At 47.4% G+C, this 16728-nt stretch overlaps 1 protein-coding gene across 3 annotated transcripts in view; it reads right to left on the bottom strand.

The window, feature by feature from the left end:
- TUBGCP3 (tubulin gamma complex component 3) overlaps positions 1-16728 on the bottom strand; it is a 70666-nt gene that overhangs the window by 16569 nt on the left and 37369 nt on the right. For 2 of the 3 annotated variants that reach the window (XM_036068085.2, XM_036068078.2), the window contains exons 12-17: positions 14693-14803; positions 14284-14392; positions 11061-11250; positions 8563-8698; positions 7831-7899; positions 4106-4241 (exon numbers count right to left, since the gene is read on the bottom strand). In XM_036068085.2, the coding sequence (XP_035923978.1) occupies positions 4106-4241; positions 7831-7899; positions 8563-8698; positions 11061-11250; positions 14284-14392; positions 14693-14803 (751 nt within the window). The remainder of the gene's footprint in view (positions 1-4105; positions 4242-7830; positions 7900-8562; positions 8699-11060; positions 11251-14283; positions 14393-14692; positions 14804-16728) is intronic. The other variant, XM_036068098.2, reaches the window with a different exon arrangement.

Genomic DNA, 16728 nt, shown 5'->3' with positions numbered 1-16728 from the left:
GCAAAGCAACACCTGCACTGGGGTCCAATAAATACATAAACACAAAACGTCTCCTGCCGGGCTACCTTCACAGCAGACAGTTTCACACACAAAATCAAGAACGACCGCTCCTCCGTCAGCCTGTTCAGGAGCCAAGCGTGAGGCCCGTCTGTAACTCTGTGCTGCCCTCTCCAGGGCGCTGGGAGAACGTCCAGCCTGACGGAAACAGACGGCAGGCCCTGCGAGGACCCGACTGCGCGTCGCAGCCATCTCCAGCGGGAAGCACCTGCTCATCTGGAGATGCACCTTCAACAGCATGCAGGACTGTTAGAAATTGTAAGAAGTTTCTTAAAAAAAAAACAAAAAACCCTAAAACAGTTTCTTCCCAACTGCAAATCACCTCCTTCAACCTGTATTTATAGCTGAGGCTACTATACTTAAAAGCGACTTGATCAAATCACCCATCTGATTTATTTCTCAAGGCCAAGGGTTCAAAGTTGTGAGAATCAGACTGTTTCAAACCTCCTGTCTGTGGAATCTCTAACCACCACGAAGGTCCTCCTGCAAACGCCATCCGCTGCCCGACGTATGGCCCGGCAGCTAGGAGTGGTGCCTGCAAAGGTGCCCCCCCAGCCCCAGGCCGCACGGGTAAGTGCACTACACAGACCGGGGCGCCCCATGACCCCAGGAAGTAAGGGCTGTGGTCGCCGCCCCGCCCCCAGATGAGGGAACTGAGGCAGAAGACAAGGCAGCGGGCTCGTGGCCACAGCGCAGTGCTGGAGGACTGCAGACTCACCCGGGCAGCGCCGCTCGGCGTCTGCGCTGCCCGCTCACCACACGGCTAAACAGTCCGGCACTGGGAACTCCTTGTGAAGGTCTAACTACCGAGCAGCGCCGACTCATCCATACACACAAAGGTGATATACACAAAGAGATAACTTTAAAGAGAAAAACGTCTACTCATTTTTTAAGTTATTGTTTCTGCAGTCTAGAACACTGTCTTTCGTAAGATAAACATTATGATTATAAGAAAGAAAAACAGCTGCCAGTCACACGGGCAAACTGCGGCAGCGGCCCTGTGGCGGTGGGTCTCCTACAAGGGCCTGACCGCCTCTCCCACCTCCACCACACTCACTTTTATTCCCTAATAAGGACCAAAAAGGAGATTTTAATACCACTCTTCTGGGGAGAGGGGCCTCCATTCCCTCTCTCCCCTCCAGTACACAAAGGTTGAGAAAGAATACAAGCTCATTTAACTGTATTTATTTCATTTTGTTAGCTGTCATATGAAATACAGATTTAGTTGCCACTAATTCTAATACTTTTTACATTAATTGAATCCAACAACAACAACAACAAAAAAAAAACTCCATACCACTAGAACCCAAATCTTAAAACGATTTTTGTAAGAACAATTGTTTTTTTGTCTGGCTGAAAGACAAATATTTAAAAACAGGCATCAACATCCTGGTAGACCACTATCAAAAACTCCTGTACTAAGCAAATAATATTCAAGTGTAACTATTTATTCCAAAAAAAAATTATTTCAATAGATACTATTGCAATGATATTTGGGGTAATAATTAACAACACTGTACGCATGGACCAAGCCAGCTATCCACACTGTGCATGAGTGAAAAACTCCGAAGGTGATTCACAGGAGCACTTTATATAATCTTCGTGTTTTTGCCTCAGATTTATGGTTGGCAGGATGTTTCTAAATTTGCTGTATTAACAAGAGCTAACGAAGTAGCTGGTTGATTTCTGCTCATTAAGTTGCCTGAACACTAACAACTTTAAATATTCCTTATAACTGAAAATAAAAACATTACACCCCAACAGAAACATGAGCAAAAAAAGTTTCCTTCAGAAAAGAGAAACACAAATGACAAAAGAAAGTGTTTATACTAAACATTTAAAAAGCATTAAAAATTAAAACAAATGGACCATCTGTTTGAAGGCAGCACCCGACTTTCGCTGACCAAGAGCAACAGAGCCCGCCTCCAGGCAGAGGGCTGCGTTCGTGCGGCCGCGCCCTGAACCGGCTCCTCATTCCCAAAGTCATCGGCACCCAGAGCTGAAACATCAGCAACAGCATTTGCAAACATAAAGTAAAACTAGAATCCATACCTGTCAGCCCAGCTGCTCCATCCCTAACCCATCTAAAGAAATATTCAGACGCAAATAGATATGTACTTCCAAAAAGCTTATGGCATTAGTCATATTCATGGGGAAAAAAGAATACATATGCAACCAAAGAGAAAGGACAGCATGGTACAAATATATATGCATGAGGCAATATTCTGCTATCACAAATATTTTAGAAGTTTCAGCGACAAGGAAAGGGTCAGTGGAAGAAGCTAACACAGAGCTCTCTGTGCCGGCACCTAGTTATGTTTGCGTGATCAACGTCACGCAGGATAGAGCCTACTTCTTCCACACACAGGAGACTGACCAGATGTCTGTGACCTTCGAGGGGAAAACAGAGCTTGCTGCCCACGCGGTGCAAGAGAAGAGCAAGTTCATGCAGACCCGGTGAGGGGATACTGCAATCAGAAATGTGTCACAACCAGCTAACAGCTGGACCTGCTACCGAGCCCAGACCCCCCAGACCATCCCTGACACACGGTGACGGAGTATCTGCACCACCCGGAGCCGGTCCGAATCGGGCAGGAAGGGGGGCGCAGCACCGCTCAGGCCGTGGCGCTGGACGCCCCCCAGGAAGGGCACAAGGCCAGCGATCAGGACAGCTCGGCAGCGCGCACCCAGCAGACGGCACGAGTCGCCCTGAGACACACCATGGGGAAGGGGGACAGGTGCAGAGCCAGCAGACCGTGAGGCCCTCTGAGGGACGGATGCCTCCCGCCTTCCTTCACAAAGCAGCCCCTCTACCAGGCGGCCCACATGTACTAGAGATACTCAAAGGCAGTACTTCCCGTCCATGTCCATCATGGTAGTTAAAAGAAAATGTTTGCTCTCACTTTTCAGCTATGTCAGAGGGTCCTTATTATTAATTTTCTACAAAGTGAGTCCAGAGGAAGCGAGGCCAGGAGAATTAGGGCATCCTGATCCCCAGGAAAAGAATAGCTGTGAATACAGAAAGCACGGGATGCCCAATACAAACTGCCCATCCTGTCTGTCAACACACCGACCCCCGCCTCTGGGTTGTCATTATTCTGGAACTCTGGGAGCTGCTTAAGGATCAGCCTTGACCTAATAAACGTGGAAAGATCACGCCTGCCTGTCTTCAAACAATGGCTCCTTTTTTTTTTTTTTAAAAGATTTTTTATTTATTCATTAGAGAGAGAGAGAGAGACCACAAGCAGGGGAGAGGCAGAGGGAAAGGGAGAAGCCGACTCCCCACCGAGCAGGGAGCCCAACATGGGGCTCGATCCCAGGATCCTGGCATCATGACCCGAGCCAAAGGCAGATGCTTAACCATCTGAGCCACCCAGGTGCCCCTCAATGGCTCCTTTTTCAATAATCACTTTCATCAAAGTATTAAGAATCTATCAGTGCTGTTTCTCTTGAAAGACACATTGTTGAAATACTTTCTCAAAGGTCTTGAACAAATGAATTTCAATATGAAGATTTCAAAATTATTCATAATTGAAATTATTCAATATTTAAAACATTAAAATAAACCTGGCTATCTGACATGAGAATTTTTATTACAGCTTGTAATTGTAAAATAATATTACAAAATGTTTCCATGTCCTGGTTTACAAACCAAAACAAACATTAAAGCAATTCCCAAACAGACTTTAATCAAAACACTAAGTGAATTTTAAATGAACCAGTGATTTATTAAACAGCTTTCTTTCCTTAAAAATTAATTAAAAAAATAAAATCCATATGGGAACACTAGAGTGCAAACGAATATAACTCTGAAAGAAACCTCATGATCTAAAATAATCTAACTTGACTCAATTTTCTTCCGGATTTGCACAGAAATCAAGATTAGCAATATTACAAATGAGTCTTTTCACAAAAACCAAATCCAAAAGCACAAAAATGCATCACTTCTCAGGTTGGTGACCTTAACACGTGTCCCTATGGGCTAGGCTGCTAGCAAGCACAGGTGAGGCTGCGACGCAGGCCCGTGAGCAGCCGGGGGTGAGCTTACCTGGCATATTCCTCAGGAGCTTCGCATTGCACATGTGTCCCTTCCGAATGTCGGTGAGGATGTACTCCATCCGCTTGGCCCTCCAGAGGAAGTTAAATACCCTCAGGTAGTGGCTCATGCACTCTCGAGTAAACACCTGAGAAGAACAGCACGAGACAGGATGGGAGTGCTCTGTGATGGAAGGATCTTACCAGGACAGGTCTCGACCTCTCCTCATTTTTTTTTAAGCAAAAAAAAGCCTAGGAACACACAATCAACTCTAATAAATTCTAAGTGGTATTAAGGAACTAATACATTTTAGGAAAGTATCATTATATTCAACTACAGTGATTAATGATGTGTTAAGCAGCATGTCAAGCAAACTCACAGTAATAAAAGGTGGATTTTTTATACCAATTTCATAGACTGAGAAACAGAGGCCTAAGGTTACACACTAGCAGGCGGTGTACTGGGACTTTTAAACCTAGCCTAAACTTTAGTCGACCATGTGGACTCAACTCCAGCTCCAGCTATGCAGCAGTTTTTTCTACCACCCCCCCCTCAAGGGAGATGTGAGGGCGGTGAATCTCATGGACGGCGGGCCTGGAAGGATCTCCAGCCTGTAAAGAGGTCTCCGGGTTGTTTTCACATATGTATGTTTTGCTCTTGAAGCCATTTCACTGCAAATGGCCAGCAGTGTCCCGTCCTGGGAGGATGAGCCCTGTGGGCAGGGGTGGGACGAGGCCTTCCTTCCACGCCCACCTCCCTCCTATGGGGGCCAGTTAAATACGCATGTCAGGTGAACCACAGAGAATCTTCTAGTGTCCGTCTGTCCCATGCAAACATGTTTCTGACACTTCTGTGTGTGTGCAGAACAGATGTGGGCACACGTTTGCCCTTTCCTAGATGCCCTGAGCAAGGGATGCGTCTCCTGTGTGCCCAGCGCTCCCCTTGCAGCACAAACAACTGGAAACAGCCCGCCCAGCAGCTCTGGGCCTCCACGAGCATGGCCCCTCACCCTGGGGCCTTCCCTCACATCACCCCCTTGCACCCCTTATGCCCTAGCTAGCCCACACTCTCCTCCGGCCCAGACCCCGCCTGGCCCTCAAGGACAAAGGCCACACGCCTCTCCCCGGCCCCTTCTGCAGACAGGACATTTATCACTGGACCCTTGCAATTTGAGCACTTCGCAGTAGCCTGCCGTACCCTGTCTTCTTCTTCTGTATACTCTCAGCACTGCTCACGTGTTAGAAGGACCACCTGTCTCTTCTCCTGCAGGCCTTCCTGTGCCAGTATTTGGCAGGTGCCAATCACTAATTCACGACGGCACGTCTAAATGGGAGTGGTTAGGAACTGCTTTGAATGGGCTCTGGAGTCAACTATGAATGTTTCGGGGATTATCTATTTCGCTGTGCTGCCCACACTATTGTTTATGCAATCACAGAAATAAAGGTGATACGATGAAACCACTTACAAGTGAGTTAAAGAAATCTGCTACACAAATGCTACCTCAAGGGATCCTTCAGTGCCAGGCTTCCAGAGCACATTTAATGTGACCCAAATTTACAAACATCCAGTTTAATCCAATTCTTTAAAAACAGTAACTGTTTCAGAGAAAACACTCCTACCCCACTGCATTTATACAGGGGAAAACACCCTTCACGTTTAGTTTTGCCACATATTTGGTCTTTCAGTTCACTGCCTGTGTGGAATAAAGTTCAGAAAAATATCAAATAAGCTTCTGACACCTCATCTAATACCCTGGAGATCAAGGACAGAAACCCATGGATTTTATCCTACCCAGTACCCAAGTGAGAAGATTAGAGATAATCTCTCCACGTCCTTCTTCACAGAATTAGTAAGAAACTAAAATTATACTACGTTATAGAAGATAAAATTATGTGACTAATATATGTTCTCATTATAATTAAATTCTCTACAAAAATGACAATCTCAATTAATGAGAACATAAAGAGAATAGAGATAATACAGTAAATTAAACCGGGGAAAAGGCAGAAAATCCATTTTCTTCCAAAACTTGACTCTCAAAGTAGATCTTTCAATAAAATATTCCATGTAGCTGAAAATATAACAAGCCGGGACACAGGCTAACCCTAGGACTGAACAGCAAAGGCCAGATGTGCAGGACATCGCGTCCCGCACAATGTCCCCAGCACGTCCTGCTGATGCGTTCCAAGGCCCTGCTCCCCCTCCCAGAGGGGCCCCCCCAGGGGTGCCCTCCACCTGCTGGGGCTGGCATGGAAGTCAACGCTTGCTAGCCACAGCTAGGGATCAATCCTAAATCTGTTCTTTAAATCTGTGATATAAAGTTCTTGACTGTTTTGACTAGAGCTTTCAAAAATCTAAAATTTGAAAAACACACTGTGTAACCCAATGTTCACACACAAGCTGTGCCACGCATTACCGTGCACGCCCAGTAAGGTCCGCAGTGCCGTGAGATAACTCAGTAACTACGTGTACGGACCGTGCTCGACTTACCTAATACTCAAGGCACTTACACCTCAAAATAACAAGATACGACTGCCTTTACTATGGTATATTTTACACTACGAAAAAATAGTATCAGTGTACTCAATAGTAACAGAGTAAATAATGTGAAGGTTCCTGATTTAAATAATCATGTACAGAATTTTTTTTTTTTTTTAAAGTAAGCTCCATGCCTAGCATGGAGCCCAGCACAGGGCTTGAACTCAGGACCCTGAGATCATGACCTGAGCCGAAATCAAGAGTTGGACGCTTAACCGACTGAGCCAGCCAGGCGCCTGAGAACAGAGTATTTTAAGGAATAAGAACTTAAAACCACTTAGGATAGAAATCAAAGGAGAAAAAACTAATTTGGATATGACAAAAAACTAAATTTGAGAGCAGTTATGCATTTACACTACGGTGGCTTTGACCTGGTCAGGTTTAAACAGTGAGGACGTGCGTGTAAAAACAGGTGCACCAGGAGCTGCCATTACCCTGCAGGGGGCGCAGCGGGAGGGCGGCTCCATGAAAGCACCCGGGCGGGGGTGGTACTCATCCCGGAGGAATTATATCACTCCTTAACGGAGTATTTTCCCCAGTAATTAAAAGAAATGCACGTCCTCCTTCAATATTTCGGATATAGAACGACTGGAGTAAGTCCAAAGAAGCTTCCTGGTGAAGGAGGCTTCACTCCTGTCTGAATAAAAGCGTGAGCGCCGAGGGAAGGGGCAGGCTAAGTGCAGACACACGCCGATGGTCAGTCTCCCCCCCGAGTGGGGACAGCTGGGAAGAAGCAGCACGTTCGTTAAGCGCAGCAAACGCACTCCATACAACAGTACAGCTATTCCCCGATAGCTTAAATGAACGCTAAATATCACATTTGATCGAAGTAGCAAAAATGTGACTCTCCTGAAATACACTTTGTGGTTCCTTTCAAACTACCCCAAATTACTTGCTATGGTCTAAGAACAACAGAGCACAATCAGCAATTCATTTATTAAGTACTTGCTGAAACCTATGATGGAACAAAGGGTATTTTTAAGAATTCTTAAAATTATGGATCATTTCAGCACTCATTAATGATCATCTAAAATACACACACGATTCTGGCTTCAGTATTCATTCGGTGGGTCTATCCTAGATGTCAAGTGATGGCTTTCTCTAGAAGCTCCTGGAGAAGATGGCCAGTCCTAAAACAACACAACGGCTAGCAACGTGAGGAGCTGCAGCCAGCGTCCCATCACCCAGCATGGCCTTACCGTTGCGATTGGCCCATCGACGTGGTAGTCCAGGCTGAACACGTCCCACCCGGTGTCACCTGGAGAGACCTGGGGACAAACACAAGCACTGCAGGCTTTCTGGCCAGTTCCCCGCTTACTGCCAAAGGACCTGTCCAGTCCCCAGAGAAAGGCTCAGTAGTTCTGAGTGTCAGCTACATGAGAACTGCATCTTTTTGTCAACTCCCGTACCTTCGGCATTGGAACCACAGCCACCGAGGAGGCGCTCTGCAGACTTGGAATGAGTACCAAAAAATCCGTTTAAAATTAGTCACTATATTTTTACAACAGAAACTCAGTCTTCTATGTCCCAAATCCTTTAAAACTCAACATTTTAAAACCCAACGGACCCTGCCAATGGTCCTTCATCATAGCTAAGCAAACAGTGTACAGTGTTTCTGATGCTCATTCCCTAAAGAAAATCCATCTTCTAGCAAACTGAAATACATCAATTTTCAACAAATGTTATTATTTTGATAAGCATTATTATTATATATCATCCCTGCGGCTCCTACAACATTACCAGTAACAGGAGTAAGATTTACTCCACAGTGCGCTGCCAGGCGCTGTGGCGAGTACTCGGGTTCTGTGCCCAGCGTCCCGCCCAGCGCGCTCATCGACGATCGGGCCATGCAGGCAACAACCCCCCTCCCACCAGCTAGACGACGTGCCCTCGAGCAAGCTCACTGCCACGCGGGAGCAGGGCCACGATACCTCCAGTAGCCGCACGTCCAGTCTCTTGAGGATCTCGGGGCTGTCAAACTGGGCGTTGGTGGCTCTGACAGCGGTTTCGAGGATCCCAGTCAGGTTGTGTTGGTACAAAGTCGTAGCTGGACGGACAAGTTCTGGCCTTAACAGATTTTTTAAAAATTAAAGAAAATGTTACTTGAATCCTTAATGAGCTTTGTAAAACTCAAAATCATAAAAAGGGTTCAAATTATAAAAACTAAAAAGACAAAAGAAACCACTACAATATGGGAATAAAAGTTTCACAAAATTAGGGACGCCTGGGTGGCTCAGTTGGGGAGGCGTCTGCCTTTGGCTCAGGTCATGATCCCAGGGTCCTGGGATCGAGCCCCGCATCGGGCTCTCTGATCAGCAGGGAGTCTGCGTCTCCATCTGCCCCTCCCCCTGCTCATACTCCCTCTCTAATAAATAAATAAAATCTTTTAAAAAAAAGTTCTATGAAATTAACTGACAATAGGATTTCACCAAGTATTTTGGCAAGTAAAACAGTTCTTTAAATCTCAAAAAAATTAATTTTGATTCCACTTAACTTGAAAATACTTACATATGCCACACATGTTAAAAATAAAGTTTTCAACTTAAGTCTGGCCTACAGTGACATGAACTACTGTGATCTCCTGCACAGGTCCGATGGGAAGAGAGGTCCTCATTACATCAGAACAGCCAGATACACGGATGTCATGATTCTAACAGCTAAAAATGACTGCATCATCAGCAAACACTTCTTGAGGGTTGCTAATGTCGGGGTTTCTCAATAAGAAGCTAACGTTCCTATGGCTGAGAGCCGGCCAAGTGAAGAGCACGGCCGTGTGTGCGTGTTGGGGGAGGGGGCGGTCAGCCGGTATGCACTTGCCGCTGTAAGGGACGGTGTACCACGTGGCCAACAACCCGTGTGACACACAGGGCAGCTCGTAAGGGAGCAAATCCTAGGAGTTCTCATCACAAGGAGAAAACCTTGTTTCCTGTTTTTCTTTTCATTTTGTGTGTCTATATGAGAAGAAGGGATGTCAGCTGAGCCGACCGTGGTCTCCACCACACAACAGATGGAAATCAAGCCATCACGCCGTACACCTCACATTTACACAGTGACGTATTCAACTATTTGTCACTAAGACGGGAAACCCCTGCCAATCATCCCCAGGTGTGCACTGGAGCTCTGCAGCTACAAGCCCTCACGGCAGTAAAACACAGGCAGAGAGAAATGAAGGACGGCAGCACCGTCACTCACACATCTGAGGCTAGAGATCAGTGGCATTCCCCCCTCTTAGAACCACAGACCTGAAACATGCCTTATGAGATGCTCTAAACAGAAAAACCTAGCATAAGGCAACTATGTTAGGTCAGCTAAGTGATCAGATCCATAATGTGACCACGGACCTCTGCATTTTGCCTTGAACTGAAAGAACCGCCTGGCCACCCTCCACCTGCACCCAGCACCACTCATTCCACACGCTCACGTGAACCCCCATTTAGGCTGATGGCACCTCCCCTTCACACACTCATCCCCACCCACACTGCCAGCAGACACTGACCTTGCGATCAGGACTGAGCCCACCAGAGGCCCCTTCTCTACTCGGGGTGCAGAAGCGAAGCAGATCACCAACCCCTGCTCAAGCCGACCGCACAGTTACCCATGAGCACGAGCGTGTAGGTCAGTCATCGCTGTGTGCGCCCCAAACTAGCTACTTTTCACACTGAAGATGGGACTTCTGGGTAGAAGAGGGACGCAGGGGCCCATGTCTGAAGTGGGGGCCTCAGGAGAAACGCACATCCCTGGCTCCTCCCAGAGGGACAGAGCCACTCCGCGGGTGGGTCCAGCGATCCGCCCCAACCAGCTCCCTCAGGAGTTCTGAGCGCCGGGCCACTAAAACCACCGCATGACTGCACAGCCAAGACTGGAAGGCAACGCACTCTTTTAAGTGTTCTAAAGGGCATATCGAACAACTCCGATCTGCATTCATCCACGCCTGAGTGAAAACCACCCACACTCGGTGCGCTCGCTTGCCAGCGGCAGCTGGGGGCCCGGGCCGCATCCCGAGGGTCTGTCTGTCTGTCTAGACGGAGCAGGACAGGCTCTGGGACAGAGGGGAGGGAAGGAGAAAGACACACAGCTAATTCTAGAAGAGAAGATGCCATGAAAAATGTCCCAGAACAAAACAAAAAGAGTGATAATATTTGTTTTATGGGAGTTTTTTTCCCAAGAAACAATTTAAACTAAAACTATGGGGGACAGTTCAGTCTGAAACAATAGGTTTTTTGGAGCTAAGTGTGATCCCCCTGCACGCCCCTCGGACCCCGGACCGTCGGTGCCACGGCATTCCCCAGGCACACAGGCTCCTCTGGGAACGAGGCACAGAACGAGCACAAACAAAGGGACAACTTCATCTCCTCAGATTTCATCCTACAGGAATTCAGCAAGTCTTCCTTTAAGACCGTGTGCCCGTGGGCCCCGAAGGCGCCCTTACTTGAGCAAGTCCATCAGATGCCGGATGAAGTCGCCCTGGCCGAGCAGCAGGTACCGCCTCACGGCCTGCATGTGGTCCAGCAAGCTGTACTTCTTGTTCAGCACGTCCAGCAGGTGCTTACTGGTCTCAAAGTAAGCCGCGTCGATTTTCCCCCGAAATGCATTCTCCAAGTCTGTGAACACATCTGCAGCTATGAAGAACAAAAGGAGAAATACACAGACGTACGTAATTTGTATTTTCATAAGGATAAAACGAAAGGCTCCCATGTACAAAAGCCATTGCCAAAACCCCCCAGTGGCCTCGGTGGCAGACCCAACTGGCCAGGTGCGTGCTCGGGAAGGTGAGTGAGCCCCCAGCCCCGGAACGCAGACGTGCAGCCATGTGGCCAGCCGCGACCTGGGAGGGGGGCCCCAACAGCAGTCTGGCACTTGCTGATCTCAAGGTCAGGTCACCCTCTGCAATATGACGAACCCAAAACCACACTCCAACATGCTGGTGAGCAGTGCAGGGTGCGTCACACTGAGCCCACGAGACACTGTGGGAAGCGGACTGGAGAAGACACAGGACGGCACGTGTAAGAATGAGCTTTGTCAACTGCGAGCCCGGCTGTTAAGAGTGAGACCACGCGTTACCGCGGGTGTGTGGAGTGAGACCACGGGTTATTGTGGGTGTGCGGAGACCACAGGTGTGCGGAGTGAGACCACAGGTTACCGCGGGTGTGAGGAGTGAGACCACAGGTTACTGTGGGTGTGCGGAGTGAGGAAGTGCACGCTGCTCTCCACCAAGGTGGAGTCCGATGACGCAGTAACGTGAGGACATGACGCGTGGACACGTGAGTGGTACCGTGACCACATTTTAAGAGGCCGTGCAGAGTGGGGAGCATACTTCTGTTGAACTACGTAGTTTTAAAAATGTAAATATTACCCCCCAGAAACATTTTTCCTGAACCACAGCGTGAGTGACGGAGGATTTACATTCCAGAGGAAAGGCTGAACCCTAACCAGCTCGAGCCCAGTGTGGCCGATGAGACACCATACCCACAACACTCCTTGTTCCCTAATGGGTTAGGCCTCTCCCACGCTCTTGTTTGTAAAACTGGACTCTCTATTCTTTAGTCACGCTTTCAAATATTCAAAATTTTTCACATATAAGAAATAGAAAATCGACCTTTTCCCCCTGCTTTTGTGTTCCTAGCAGTCTTTCCAGGTTTGCTGTCTTTCAGCTTCCCAACCGTTACTACTAGCCTAACAGCAAAGAAACCCTCGTCCTGCAGACCGCAGCAGCGTGGGGGACCGCGGGCACAGGGTGGTCACTGCAACCGAGAGGACAGTCATGTGCCTCAGCAGCAGCCACGATCCCCCGCACCCCCCGCACGTGAGCATGGGCACCAAGCTCCATGCCCTGAGCTGGCTGTCTTCTCTAGGCACGAGGAAAAGGTCAAAATCTGTCAATACAATTCTCCTGGCTCTTCTTCCTTGTTCTACCTCTTAAACATAGGTACTTCCCAAAAATCTGTTCTTGGACCACTCTCTCTCTTACTCTAAGAACTAAACTGGGGTCTATACTTCCTAAAACGGGTATGGCTGAATTGTGTGTGTTAAAAGCACACAGGGCAGGGAGGAGAGGCCTCTGATCCCAACAGCGGGAGCATCCTCAATGCCACGGAGCCCTGTCCTTAACCAGCATGGTGACACAGGCACTTCCCAAAGCCCTACAGCTGGCCCTGACCTCCATCTGGATTTTCAGTATAGCCTTTCCAGTACACTCTGGAGACCTCCTCCAGTGAGTCCTCTCAGACACTAAAAATCAAATTGGGCCAAAAGGTACATGAGCAGATGCCCAACACCACTCACCATCAGGGAGATGCAAAGCAAACCACAGAGAGGCAGCACCTCACACCTGTCAGAATGGCCAGAATCAAAAACACAAGAACAACAGGTGTTGGCGAGGATGCAGAGAAAAGGGGAGCCCTTGGGCACAGCTGGAGAGAATGCAAACCGGTGCAGTCACTGTGGAAAACACTTTGGAGTGCCCTCAAAAAATTAAAAATAAAACTACCATATGATCCAGTAATTCCACTACAGGGTATTTACGCAAAGAAAATGAAAACACTAATTTGAAAAGATACGTGCACCCTATGTTCACTGCAGCATTACTTATAATACACAAGATACGGAAGCAGCCCAAGCATCCATCGAGAGACGTATGGTTAAAGAAAATGTGGGATACGCACAAAATGGAATATGACTTAGCCTTTATAAAGAAGGCAATTCCGCTGTGGCAACACGGACAGACCTGGGGAACATTATGCTAAGGGAAATACCGGCTGGTATCACTTCTGTGTGGAATCCAAAGCCATCCAACTCAGAGCAGGAGAGTGAGCTGGTGGCTGCAGGGCTGAGGGGAGGAGAGGACAGTCCCAGGGGACAAAGGTCTAGTGATGCCAGGTGAATAAGGTCTGGGTCTAGCGTACACCCAGCGCCTACAACCAACCCTACAGTACCATACACTGACAGCTTTATCTGTCCGTCTCACCTGGCACTTCCTTTTACTGCTGATAATTCATGCTTTCATTTCACTGTACATGTTTCTCTCCATGAAAGGCACAGCCACCACCATGAACAATCATTCCTACCGTCCTGCCTACACCTACCACGCTGTCCCACACACAGAGTCAAGAATGAGCACGTGAGCAGCAAACACAGCCAAGACCAGAAAGCTGTACACGTTAAGTCGGCCACGCACAAACCGCTGTGGAATTACTGGGGTGGGGGGGGGGGCAGCCGATAGGGGAAACGGAAGAGGACAGCAGCAAAGGAGGGAACCAGACAACGTTTAGAGCAGGTGGCAATGTAACACAGCACTCCGAATACACTTGTCAATCCCTGCTGATCCCTGAATAAGCCTCTGGGGTAGCTGCGGCCACCATCAGCAACATCTGTCCTTTCTTAGCTCGGCAAACAACCATCACTATAGCATTTAAAAAAAATAGCAGTATAAATTACTAAGAGGAATTACTAAGTATAAAACAGCTACTCTTCCAATACTTGTTAACTCCACATAAAAAAAAGGAATTGAAAATTTGCATAGTAATATTTCATACACATCACACTACGTATTAAGGTATTTTGGATAACAATTCAGAAAATCAGTCAATCCTCCCGGACGAAGAAGGCTCCAAGCAGTACGTTTACAGGCAGCCCCCCCCCCATCACGCTCGTACCGTCCTGGGGCGAGTCTGCAGACTTGGTCACTGCTATCATCTTTGTAGTGGGCGTCTGGTCGTGACAAACCTGGTGCAAGAAATTTATTGATTTTCCTATCAAAAGGACCTGAAAAGGAAAATAGCCTAGAGTTACCTTTATATAAAAGTGATCAATCATCCAACTACTACAAATATTCATACGCAACAAACTATTAATTAAAAACTAAAGAACAAGAATGTCTGGCATAGTATCAAGTGAATTCTAGGAACTGAAAAGACATTATTAACAAACACATATTAATAGGTCAATGTATTCAATTCATATACACTCCTAATCCTAAAATGCAGTAACACTGTGTTTAAGAAGACTGGTTCTGTCACACGATGCAGGCAGCTACAAAGCCCCGAGTCTGTCTCCCGGCCTTGCCTTTCTGGATTGGTCCATTGTGATGAAGGAGGGGATCATGGATTTTCGCAAGGTATATTTGTCCTGCCACAGACGGTCTGTCTTCACTGCTGGGTCGGAGGCTACAAAAAACTGAGAGCAGAGACACAGCCACATCAGACAGTGACCCTCGCGGCAAACTATCTGCTAACGGCAACACCAAAGGAGTCCTCCTGGGAGCAAAGCTCTCGAGATACAGGAGACTCGCCCTTTATACAGCAAAACTTGCCTTCAAAAGCATTTTGGATACATCACTCTCTAAATGGAATCACATGTGTCCCAGACTTTTTAAAGGAAGAATTCCCGAAGATGTAGTCTTCACGATGAGCATCAGTCGTAACCCTCTGCTGTGTAACTTCGAGGGTCTGGGTGAGAGGGTGGAGTTCTCCTCCCTCAGTAAAAACGTGCAGGCCTCTAGAGGGGAGCTGCCCCCCCGCCCGTGTGCAGCCCTCCACAGGCTCTCTCTTGCAGAGCCCCCAAGTCTGGAACTCAGACGGCCCAAAGCTAACATACTCCGCCCCTGGACTGAGGGCTCCAGAGAGACCTGGACACACAGGTGGGCAGCACCCCTCTGCCAAGAGCGCTGCAGGGAGTGCCCTTCCCGAGAACCACCCCTGCTCAGAAGCTTCTCCGCTGTCCACTGTGCTCTTCACCTTCGCTGACCCCACTACCCCACTGACCAGCCTGACCTCTGACAACAGAAATGGCACGGGTGTTAAGAGACAGCTACATTGCTAGATTCCAGCTCACCTGCTCCCACGAGGCCACTCTCATTTTTCAGTCAGATGTCCTAATAGAATCATGCTTTCATCTCTATAAACTCGATTTCAAATAGAGCTGCTCAGTCAAAGCAAGTCTTAATTCTTACAGACATGCCAGACTTCCTTTCCAAATAGCCATGCCACTGACACTCCCACAAGCAGGACATTCCATGTTCTCATCCTTGCTCATCCAGATTTTGCCAGTCAGTTGGTGCACCATCTTTTCCTCTGAACTAGGATACCTCATCAGAAACTCTCACTGTCATTAATTATATCAATAGATCAAAAGGGAGGAAAGTTGACTAGATCAAGAGAGGCTGAGGAGGTACTTGATAGCATCTTTATTTCCCAGCCTCCAATGGTGACCAGTGGGCTTTGTGTTTCATCATCATGAACCTGGAGTTAAGTGCATCTGTGTTCCAACCCATACACTTGTTATCCTTATTGGCACTCCAGGGTTCCCATTCTGGGATGACGAGAGCCCCTTCAAGCTGGCTGCGAAGTCCTTTAGACCTGAGCCGAGTTGTCTTCTTTGCTTCTAGATGCTCTAGGCTCATCTCCCTTTCTCCCCCAGACCTAGACTCAGCCCCTCCTCCAAGGAGCCCCAGTTCCTTTTAAATGGCACTTGGACCACAATCTCAGTACTTGGTAGTGTCTTAAGTTAGGAGCTGGAGGCTTTGAGACTCAGCATGGGCCATGTTACGCACGGCGACTTGGCTCCCTAGCGGGACTGTAAAATCCAGTTAAGTCGTAACGTATCTGAAGTGCCTCTTTGGTGATTCTGACACAAGTTCCAAATAACCAGGTGAACAACACACAACCCTCACTAAGGGAAGTGTGTCCACAGAGACGAAATGTATTTAAAGAACTTTAAAAATATTTTCAGTAATTATATAGCAATATAAAATTAATGATTTCCTAGCAAAACATAAATAACCAAAATTAACCCAAGAAGAGAGAACTTGAAACCAGAAATGTAAAATGTTATCACTAAGGCACAGAGCCTACTTAACTTAAAAAAAAACAACATTCTTATGTTGAAGTATTCTGGACCACAGAAAAATATACAGAATGCTTCAGTTTATTTTATGGGTCTCATATAACACTAGCAAAACCTGATAAAAATAATACCCAAAATGGGCACCTGGTTAAGTGGCTGACTCAATTTCAGCTCAGGTCATGATCTTGGGGTCCTGAGATCGAGCCCCGTGTCGGGCTGTAGGCTCAGCACGGAGTCTGCTTGAGGATTCTCTCCTT

Source organism: Halichoerus grypus, chromosome 4, assembly GCF_964656455.1.
Source record: "Halichoerus grypus chromosome 4, mHalGry1.hap1.1, whole genome shotgun sequence".
NCBI lineage: Eukaryota > Metazoa > Chordata > Mammalia > Carnivora > Phocidae > Halichoerus > Halichoerus grypus.
The sequence above is the reverse complement of the archived record's forward strand: the minus strand, read 5'-3'. Positions and strand labels throughout refer to the sequence as shown.